Source organism: Varroa jacobsoni, unplaced genomic scaffold, assembly GCF_002532875.2.
Source record: "Varroa jacobsoni isolate VJ856 unplaced genomic scaffold, vjacob_1.0 scaffold_301, whole genome shotgun sequence".
NCBI lineage: Eukaryota > Metazoa > Arthropoda > Arachnida > Mesostigmata > Varroidae > Varroa > Varroa jacobsoni.
Genome location: NW_019213203.1, coordinates 142,579 through 153,338, shown reverse-complemented (window position 1 = coordinate 153,338; position 10,760 = coordinate 142,579). Strand labels below are relative to the sequence as shown.

Below are 10,760 nucleotides of genomic sequence, written 5' to 3'. Positions count from 1 at the left end.
TACAAATAACATATTAACATAGTGAAACGTACGTCCTCTATTAAACGTGCTAAACATTAAGCCCAACTGACTTAGGTACTTGTTAGTACTGGGACTACTTATTTACTGGTTTGTAAGGCTGGCAGCAGTCACTGGCCTTAAGATGGATGCTTGTTTGAATATTAGCTGTAAGTATAGTTTTAAATTGCGTAGAAAAATAAACGGACTCGCGGCAAAGAATATTTACCTTAATCAGACCTTCCACTGCACTTGTATGAACATTAATTACCTTTTTGCCAAGAGGACCAAAGTTGAAACGGCGTACGATGTGAAGACTTTTAGTATAGGCTAAACAATCTCTTAGACATCGAATATATGACATTTATTTGCAGCTATCCAGGGCAGCCTCAACTATACTGGCAAAATCAGGAAGTAGAAACAAGTGCAAGCATGTAGAACGAAAACGTACTGTTGTATTTCTGTGCGATACAGTTTGTTACGGATCTCACCCGATTCAGAAAGAACAATTTTTATTGTAGGCAGGAGTGCCTTACTTTGGCATGAACGCTGCGAGCCAACCGCATGTTGTAAGCGGGGATGAGCAAGAAGGTAAAGTGATGCCGGACACGCGATCAGACCGGTACACGTATAACTCTTCATGCGTAACTGCCACTTTGGTTTGGAGCCTGTGCCAACATTGACTTAGAAGCAGGCGATCAATCTATGGGATTGCCATTAGCAAATCGTCGTACGGGGCTTACGGCGCGACAGCAAGTTGCATCGAAATTCAACTCGCCGTGTTCAACCATATCAGAATGCAACACCGTCCTAAAACACTTCAGTGAGATCAGGTGCAGAATGGCAGGTAGCGGGATAAATCAAAACGGGAAGCTTCGTTCCCGAACAGTTGTGTTGTTGGCCGCACTGTGCAGTTGACTAATATTTTGCGGATTTTGGGCAGCAACAGTCCGGTCCAAAGGACGAGATTGTACGAGCTGTTCCTCGAAAAGCCGAGAGGAGATAGCTGTATAGGTGCCTGTAGCCTAATAGCGTGGTTCACAATGAAATTGTAAAATATTTTTTTGTCAAAGCAGACAATCTGATAAAATATTCTCATTTAGTTAAAGAGTCCGAGTGTAATTTTTTTTGAGTGTTACTTGTTTGAGTGCCATACGATGTGAATTGGGATTTAGGATGTCTTCTTGGCGCATTAGAAACTAGTACAGAGTATATTGGAAGCTACCTACGCTGTATATTATATATAATATTATGGCGTAGTCTGTTGATTTAGGAAAAAACAATTGTGACGGTAACAACCAACAAGTGACGCAAAATGCTAGCATGGACGATCTCTTAGTTTCGCCAAATCCTTATTGAACTATCTTATTACTTCCGTAGCAGTTATGATTGATCGAGATATGATCCATCCTTTATTATGGTAAACATTATCTTCACTAAAACCAAACGTTTCATTGTTGGTCTGCCGATTCAGCTTTTTAATGTTCGGATGAAATTGTCTATTTGACGGAGGCACTGTAAACATCCAGTCGACATCGATACCGCACCGCTGCAGTTTTATGGATGCTTCTTGGCTTTGTTCCTCCGTGGACTGATAATACCAAGAGTGTTGCTTCCAAGTTTTCGGTTTTGTGACAAACTATTAAAGTGTGGTGAACTATCGGCATACTCTTGTCACAATGGCGTCTGTCCCGAAGAAGTTTGGCTACCTCGTCATTGGTGGCGGGTCTGGAGGGATTGCTAGCGCTCGTAGAGCAGCTGAGTATAATGTTAAAGTCGGTTTGATCGAAGAGGGTAAGCACCTATGGAAGGGAGTAGGACTTTGTAATTTATCGATATTTAAAATTTTCGAATGCTGACGTTTCATTACAACGGCTTGTTTATTAATGATTAATAAATAATAACAAGAAAAGAAATCTGACTTCCTTTCTTTATCACGAAATGTTATTAACGAGGAATCTTTTTGAGATTTAGAGTAAAGATTTTATAATTTTTTAATGTTAATTTTTTTTCTGAATAGCTCTTAGCTTTTTACTACTAGCTAGTTTAGATATACGATAGCTTAACTTAAACGCTCACATTTTCGGGCTAGCAGTTACTAGTATCACGTTTTGAATATACTTCTTGCTGGTACCAGTGGGCAATCTTTATGTGCAATCGTTATTATATAAATATAGGACTAGTGTTAAACAACTTTGAATCAATAAAGAAGCAATAACGCTCACTATCGTTAATGTGAGTATGAATATGCATTGTTCTAATGCTATTATTGTAGAGCTATACGGTGATCATACAACTGCTAATTAACTAAATTGGTTGCTACAGTAGTGGAGTGAATGGGACACCGGATTTGCAACTACTAAGTTCTAAATTTGATCCAGCTGAGAGTTGTAGATTTTTCAAATTATTCACACACGGAAATTGGACAGTTGCAGTAAGTATTACTACATTCTCTATCCATAGTAATTGCGGCGAGCCCCCCACACCGTGGGCATATGTTCACTAAATTATCGGAAATACTTTCGCTAAAGTGTTCAGGTTTGTCTCTGACTATCTCGCTTTTTACTCTGTATAATTTCTTTTAGTATTACCTTGTAGTGCAAGAATTTCTGAAATTACATACTCGAATAACATTACTTTTATCCGGTAGCTCGACTGGGAGGCACATGCGTCAATGTAGGTTGTGTTCCGAAAAAGGTCTGCTGGTACGCTGCGTGGCAAAGGGAGTTGATGCAAAACTTCAAAGCGTATGGCTTCGACTTTGATTACAAAGGCTTTAATTGGCCTTTATTTAAGGCTAGGAGGGATGATTACATCAAGCGTTTAAACGGAATTTACCAAAGCAACTTGGGAAAGAGTGAAATTGAAGTCATCCAAGGTACGGTCTTTTGTATTTTATTTTTACACACTATAATGCGTGTACGGATTAAAACAAAAATCAAATACGTGTTTTATAAATATAAAAATAGCTTGGACATTATATAAAAACATAAGGTAATACAATTAGCGTAACGTCATAGTAGGTTTCGCAGCAGATGTGGTAAGTCCAACAGAATACAACAGGACTAATGTTAATCGAAGCTACAGAATAGTTAGGGTTACAACTGCTAAATGACCTAACTAATAGCGCATTTAGCAGTAAGAAAACTGAGTTAAACACTAGAGACCTAGCGCATATCTTACAAGGCCCTGTCCCAAGTAGCGCTGTACAGATAAAACATACCAAGTACACATAAAACCGCAATATAGATGTTCTTCCTAAGTTCTTCCTAAAAAGAAACAAATAATGGGGACATCCTCGATTGAGCCGTTAAAATAGGTCAACAACTAAAAGGAGCGAATTTGACAGAGATGTGGAAGACTGTTGCTAGCTTATTAAACTTAGGGGTCAAAAAATGAGGACAGCAATATTTTAAAGGCTGTAGGAATCAAAACCGGTGAATGATGCATAGAAAACTGGATATTAGCGAATATACGCCATGGATACTACTGCCAAACAGGCCCGATTACATTATAAGTTTCACATCAGAACTTTACTTAATAAATGTGATATTTCCAAATATTATATTTCTTGAAATAATTATAATAATCTAATAATAAAATAATAATCCAGATGCGAAGAACTGCGCATCGTAAGATAAATTGTGTAGTTCGAATAAGGAAAAAAATGCAAACTTTATCTCTGGGTGTTAGTTTGAATGAGGGGCTATTAGGTGCTTGAGCTCATTAAACTCAATTTCGTCCTAGAGTAGCAGCTGCTGCAGCTACTATGTCCACAGCTAGACTATGGCTCGAAGTCAAAAAATGATCAAGGTCTTGCCATTAAGGTTTAACATTACTGTATCTCATGAGGGTTAAGCTTAGCAGTGATTTTACGTCAGATGATTATCAAAATCCACTTATCTCTATAGATATAGTGTTAGCTTTTTCCAGTGAAACTTACCGAAGAAGCTCAAAAGTACGAGCAACGTGTTATTCACAACTGCTGTTAAGAAGAAATTTTTAAAGCCGAGTACTCAGTATGTATATATATATATATATATATATAATATGCTACTAACAATATAAAAAGACATTTAGTTAATTAAAAAATGGCATTTACCGGAAAAATGACATTTATTTACCATCAAAATGGCGTCGCATACTCTAAAGTAGATTCGCTTTAACTGGTAACCATAGCTGAAGTACTAATTGTCTTTGCAGGACGAGCCAGGTTTCTGAACTCAAATACTGTGAAAGTTGGCGAAAACACATATACTGCAGATCATATACTAATCGCCGTTGGAGGACGACCCACTATTCCTTCAGATGTAAGTTACTACGTACATGATCGCTTAATACTATGGGCCGGGTCTTCGTAATGCAGACCTCATTAATCTCACTCACACTCTTGGAAAATACTAAACAATATTAGTTCTTATAAGAGTTAATTCAGTTAATACCGAGGTTCACTTAAAACTCACAGTGCATTATCCTAATTTCACTTACTGAAACATACTAGAAATATATTTTTCTATATTGGTAAGTTGAAAACATAAAGCGGTACCCTAATAGTTGTGTTCGTATTTTAAGGTGCCAGGCGCAGAGCTCGGTATAGATAGCGATGGATTCTTCCAGATAGAAAAGCTGCCTCAAAAAGCCGTCATCGCCGGTAGTGGATACATTGCTGTAGAAATCGCTGGTAGGTTCCGTAATGCTCAACCCAAGAATACAAATAGTTGGTACCGGTTAATGACGTTCAGTTCTGTAACACCATTAATGCAATAATATTTGAGATTTCAATAAACGAACCTGGGCTAAGTTTTAAGCTCTAAGTACATGTAGATGCACCAATATACTCCGATGCTAGCTTTGGTGTAGCTGTTACAAATATTTTAAAATAACAGAAAATCTTTTACTGAAAAAAACCTGTATCTTTTCTAGGTTGAGTAGGTATTGACTGCCTTCAATTAAGTAAATCGGCTTTTTTCTTTAATAACGATGATTGCTTCATATGCGAATAATTATGTTCATAATAAATCCACGGATTTATTACGTTAAAAGCTTCATTTGTCTAGGTGTGTTGAGCGCTTTGGGTGTTGATACAACACTGGTAATCCGCACTGAACGTCTACTTCGTGCATTTGATTCAATGCTTGGAAGTCAACTAATGGAACAGATGCGAGCGGACGGGGTCAAGTTTGAGATGAATACCTCGATTTCTCGGGTAGATAAAGCTAGTGACGATCGCCTAAAAGTCACCACCAAGGCCGGTAATGTTTTGTCTGATGTTGATTGTCTACTATGGGCTATTGGTCGACATCCCAATGTTAAGGATCTAGGTAAGTCGTAAGTGAGGGTAGCAGTGATTTTGCTTTTAAAGCACACGTATAATGATGCGTTTGAGCATCTTGGGCAGTGATGTACGCAGAACCCGAATGTATTCATTCAAACTGTGTAGAGTAGTTTACACTTGAATTTTTATTTCTCGAGCTGAATCAGTAATTCTATATATAACATATATACATCTTTATTGCGGTTTCGCATGTTATGAACATATAAAATTCTACTTTGTAAAAGTTATTTATAATCCAATTGGATAGGCTTGCAGGACGTCGGTATTAAACAAGATAAAGATGGTCATATAAGTGTTGACGAATACCAGGATACGTCTTTGGCCGGAGTTCATGCGCTTGGTGACGTGTGCGGCAAGGTCCTTTTGACTCCCGTAGCCATTGCAGCTGGTCGTAGGCTAGCTATGCGGTTATTCGCAGGTCAGAATGAACTCAAATTGGACTACAATAATATTCCTACAGTCGTCTTCTCACATCCGCCTATAGGAACAATAGGACTATCGGAGGAGGAAGCAAAGCTGAGTTATGGAGTCGACCAAGTTAAAGTTTACAGGTGAGAAACAAACATAATTTGCTTTTATGATTATATAGTGATAAATATACGCCCTTTATTATTATAAAAATATATACATAGATATTTTTTGAGCTCCTGTTGGACTTGACAGATAGCACCAGCGTCGCGTCGACTGATGGTACAAAACCTTCCAGAATAATTGTTTTGACCGTCGGGTGTGAGCCCTGTATTTTCATTAAACTGTTGTTAAACTTTTGCGATAAAAGTTACCAGTTGCCAATTCTGGTTCAATCGCTTGAACAACGAACTGCGCTCTGGGCGGCTACAAGGCAACCCCGACGAATAGCAGCTACTTCTTAAGCAAATTTGACATAGTCAAGGCTCTCTGTCCAGCTGGGAGTGACCCAGATTATTATTGCTAATCATCTGTATGTACTAGGAAAAGTTGTTGGGAGAAAGAAGGCCCCCATGAACTTAATGAAAATTACAGAAAACCGCTGACAGTATGCCTTTCGCCACTTAATTGACAAATAGGTAATTCCTGCCCAGGATCATTACCGGCAGTGAAAAACTGCGACACCTTTGAGCGTAAACTAAAATGGCTAAAGCCTCTTAATTTGATGCTATGAAGAAATATTCGTGCTCAAAAGCTCTGCAGATGATGGTATGAGAAAGGAGCGTGGTACTATGATCTATTCAACATTCAGGGAAAAACTAATAAAGAGCGATGCAAAATTATATTTACAACACCAGCATTGCTTTGATGATTCGAGCAAACGTTAACCGACTTCCGATAGGAAACTTTGTTTTGCTCGGCATATGACACGAACAATGCAGCACAGAAGAGGGAGTCTTGATATGGGATGATAAATCTATTGCTTTTTTACGAGATGCATCAGCTGCCACAAAGGTCGGTGAAAGTCTTAAGAAACGGGGTAGGGTACTTAACAAAGGATATGTTTACTTGTGCAGAATATTCAAATACTTCGAAGTAGCTTTGGTAACTGGTAGCGAATTGGTAGCTTTGATAGCAAATGGTAACCTTCTTATTAATCACGTGTGTTTTATAGAATTAACGGAAGTTTGTCTGTTTAGTTTACCGCAAAAAAATGGTATGTGTTTAAGCCAAGTAACAGTTCGGCCGTGTCTCATACGATCAGGTCACCTGGAATTATTTTTATTGCATGGAGAGTACGGTAATTCAACCACAACTTTGACCGACTTTAAAAATGCTCATTTAACCTAGCTTATAAGAATAACTGTCTGTTGACTCGGAAAGTAGTAACCGTAAAATTCTCCATAGGTAAGATGCACGAATTCAGCGTATAATGGACGGTGATATCGCCACTACATTTGTTTCACATCTCAAAAATGGCTACCCTGACCGCATTTATATCTAAGTAGGTTGACTTCACAACCGATCGTATGCTACGGAACATATTGACAAACGCCACAAAATTCAATGCGAGAACCCGTGAGGGTTCTGATAGGCCAACGGTGCCTGCTTTAATAATGAAAAGTGAATTTCCGTCACCTTCCCTATTTTTCCTCTTATTGAGATCAAATATTAGATATATAAATATAAAATAGTGTATTCGAATATTAGATATATAAATATAAAATAGTGTAGGTAGAGGATATTATAACTGAGAAAAGTGCTGAACCCTGGCCTACGAAGTTCAAGAATTGCACCTTGTAGCAAAATGATGTATTTCGCTTTAGTTGGACGACATACAATCACCTGGTTGCGAAAATAAAGGCTGCGAACGCTAGCCTATTATTAGGAATCTTTAGCGTAGAATCAGAGATTTGGGTGGACATAAATGACTGAGCGCATATGGAAACGTGGATACTAAGTTACCCTCACCGTTGATACCTCTTTTGACACCAGAAAAGACAATGGCACTACAATGGCACGTTTTTTTCACAAACTTGTGTGACAAATAGTAGTGTCTCTAGGTCGATAGGAAGCAGAGACAAAAAGGTCCAAAGTTAGACCAAACCCACATCCGAGAAGAATATGACTACGAGCAAACTAAAGTAGTTACGGATTTCTTGGGGAAGTACACGAGATTATGTTGCATTAGAGAGTTGCATTAGTATTAGGTTGGTACGTCTTCTAATATGCAGCCGCTCTCTAGGAAGACAATAGCTCGCATTTGTCGGAGAGCCCCCCCAATATAGACAATTTATAGTGCGGCTAGAAGTACACTAGTCATCAATGTACTTCAACACCCGAATGTGCTGAGGCTACAAGTTTAACATATATATCGCTGCCCAGTGCAGAAAATTTACTTAAATGTATCTGAACACTTTTAAAATTACTTTGTTCGATAAAATGAAAGCAAATATGAGGCGGGCTCAGTGACAGAATAATAAAAATAACTCCCCCGAATAATAAAAAGAACTCCCCACGTATGACGTACGATTGTTTCTGCGACTATGTATTGTTAGTAAAGTGAAGCCGTTTTCTGGAAAAATAAGGTGGTTACTATGAGATTTGCATATACATATTTCTATTGGAACTACAATTGATCTATTTGACCCTTACATTCATTTAGCAACATACCAACCTCAGTTATAAGCCTACTACATTTTAAAACCATAAGCCGGCTTTTCATACGTTCAGTAAGTATAACGTGTATTCTTTATCAGGAAATTGATGTAGCCCTTTAATGGGTTCGCTTCCTATTTAAACACTATTTTTGCAGTTTTTTTTTCAATCTCCTAGTAGTACTTAAAACTTTTGCTATATTTGTTTTTAATATAGAAGTATGACAATGTATTAACATAGATCGAGCTTCAATCCTATGTACTACGCTCTGTGCGAGAGGAAGGTCAAGACCAACATGAAATTGGTTTGCGTGGGCCCTGAAGAAAGGGTTGCTGGTGTGCACATGATCGGAGACTCCTGTGATGAAATTCTGCAGGTATTGTATTTATAAGTTTATATAAGGTTAAAAATGTATAAGTTACATTAAACCATATTTAATACCGATGTTAGTGCTCTTGAATGCGGCGAGTGAAATAATTAATGAATCGAACATCTAAACGAATGCTTTTTTTTTGGATAGGGCTTTGGTGTGGCAGTTAAAATGGGTGCTACTAAAGCACAATTCGACAGTTGCGTGGCAATTCACCCTACATCTGCAGAAGAACTAGTTACTATGCGTTGAGAGTCGAAGATAAATTTTTCATCTTATTTAAAATACGAATTTTTAATAAGTAGAATATAAACGCGAAGTTATGGCAAATGATGGTAAACGGTGTAACCCGTTACGACACGTGACAACGATACGTGTTGATTTATAATAAATGCATTGATTTTACGCAAATTTGCAGAAATATTGTATTTACTATATTAAGAATATGTGCCATCAGTTGCAAACTTTTAAAACTTTTTGCCTATGATAATAGTAAATAATAATAGTAAATTTAGTTATGTAATTCACTTAAGTAAAACAGTGGACGACTATGTACCATTTTGACAAAACTGAAATGCGTAGTATTTATTCTAGACAATGTTTATCAATTTACCGATTTCTAAAGTTTTCTCAATATCTTAACGACAGTTTTCATTTGTCATTATGAACTCCTACCTATTAAGTAGCCCTATTGAGTAGTAGCAGTATTGATCATAAAAGTGCTCGATTTTTTGAATATATACCATAATTAAAATAAATACATTTAACAATTAAGAAAAGTGTTTGAACACAATGCATTGGAAACGCTATAATATTCAGTGTCGTGGCTATTTCCTGAGGCTAGAGAAACTTCAGATTTACTACGGCTGTTGAGCAAACCACAAAGTAAAGGTCTTGCCTAAATTAGAATTAGCTTTTGTAAGGGAAAATTTAGATCTCAAAAGTTTGAGAGTGAAAATAGGAAATGTGTACATGTATAATATAAGATTGCTTTTATTAATTCTTAGCTTTGTTAGATTTAGTAATAAATTGAAAAAAATAAATTACCCCAAAGTTGCACAAATTCCCGCGCAAAAATCTAAAAAAGTTAAGTCTAAAAGCCATTTTCCTAATCTATCAGTACGGAACTCGAGTAAATCATCATTAGTAAATCGTAAATTATCATTAAAAAGATCTTTTCCTGATCTATCAATGTTAAACTTAGCCAATAAAATAAAAGGATATGTCTTTAACCGCCTCAAGTGCCTTGTTGACGCAAGCACCTCAGAGTTGTAAATCATCGCTAAAAGGATGCGTCGTTAACCATCTCAATTGCATTGTCAATGCAGATACTTCAGAAGTTCAAACCTCACGAACCCTAGACAAATAATATTTGATTGAGAGTGTCACGCGGTCACAGTGCTAATTTAAGTCGGACAGATAAACGCGAGCTTTGACCCGCGCCTGTTTTGCTGTTGATTTTCTTGTTATACCCGACTTGATATATAAATTATCATTGAACTGTAAAATCTGAATAACGTAAAACAAAAAATTACCTCTTGAATACAATATTGTGCCCATTTTATACAGCTTAAAAATGTTCAAATGTTAAGGATACTTTTCAAGAACGTCATGCGTATATATTGAAGAATGCTACTTGCATGAATTATTGAGGACATAATAGTGCAATGTCTCACGGCTATGTTTGGCCTGAAGCATCTGGTCGAAAGCATAATATAAGAATAGATACTCTAGCTTATCCGATTAATATTACCCGAATAATATAATATATACTAATATATAATATATTAATATTAATATACACCTCACGATAGTACCACGATGCTAAGCAAATATTGTTCGGATTAAAGGAAAAATTCCAAAGTTCTGGCTGACTGTGTTTACCGAGGTGGTTGCATTGTCATACTAAGGGATGTTTCTTAGTATTGTGAAGCCATAGGATTTAAAGTTCAACAATAAAGATGACTTGTAAAGTGTTCACTCGCTTGGCTA

General features: G+C 37.0%; 1 protein-coding gene across 4 annotated transcripts; it reads left to right on the top strand.

Moving 5' to 3' along the window:
• The first annotated feature begins 28 nt into the window (after window positions 1-28).
• LOC111259172 (glutathione reductase, mitochondrial) lies at window positions 29-9,189 on the top strand. 4 transcript variants are annotated; one of them, XM_022830938.2, is made up of 9 exons: window positions 29-830; window positions 1,472-1,791; window positions 2,648-2,875; window positions 4,201-4,307; window positions 4,570-4,678; window positions 5,055-5,318; window positions 5,580-5,883; window positions 8,639-8,774; window positions 8,919-9,189. In XM_022830938.2, the coding sequence occupies exons 2-9, from the start codon at window positions 1,677-1,679 to the stop codon at window positions 9,018-9,020; spliced, it is 1,365 nt and encodes a 454-aa protein (XP_022686673.1). In that variant the 5' UTR covers window positions 29-830; window positions 1,472-1,676; the 3' UTR covers window positions 9,021-9,189. The 4 variants fall into 4 exon arrangements, with proteins under 4 accessions (XP_022686673.1, XP_022686672.1, XP_022686675.1 ...); XM_022830937.2 differs by having other exon boundaries at window positions 29-1,048; XM_022830940.2 differs by lacking the exons at window positions 8,639-8,774; window positions 8,919-9,189 and adding an exon at window positions 7,148-8,229 and having other exon boundaries at window positions 29-1,048.
• The last annotated feature ends 1,571 nt before the right edge of the window (window positions 9,190-10,760 follow it).

Coding starts and splice junctions, on each gene's coding strand:
- LOC111259172 (XM_022830938.2), top strand. CDS start 1,677: ATGGCGTCTGTCCCGAAGAAGTTTGGCTACCTCGTCATTGGTGGCGGG. Junction 1,792..2,647: donor AGTCGGTTTGATCGAAGAGG/GTAAGCACCTAT, acceptor TTTATCCGGTAG/CTCGACTGGGAGGCACATGC. Junction 4,308..4,569: donor GACCCACTATTCCTTCAGAT/GTAAGTTACTAC, acceptor TCGTATTTTAAG/GTGCCAGGCGCAGAGCTCGG.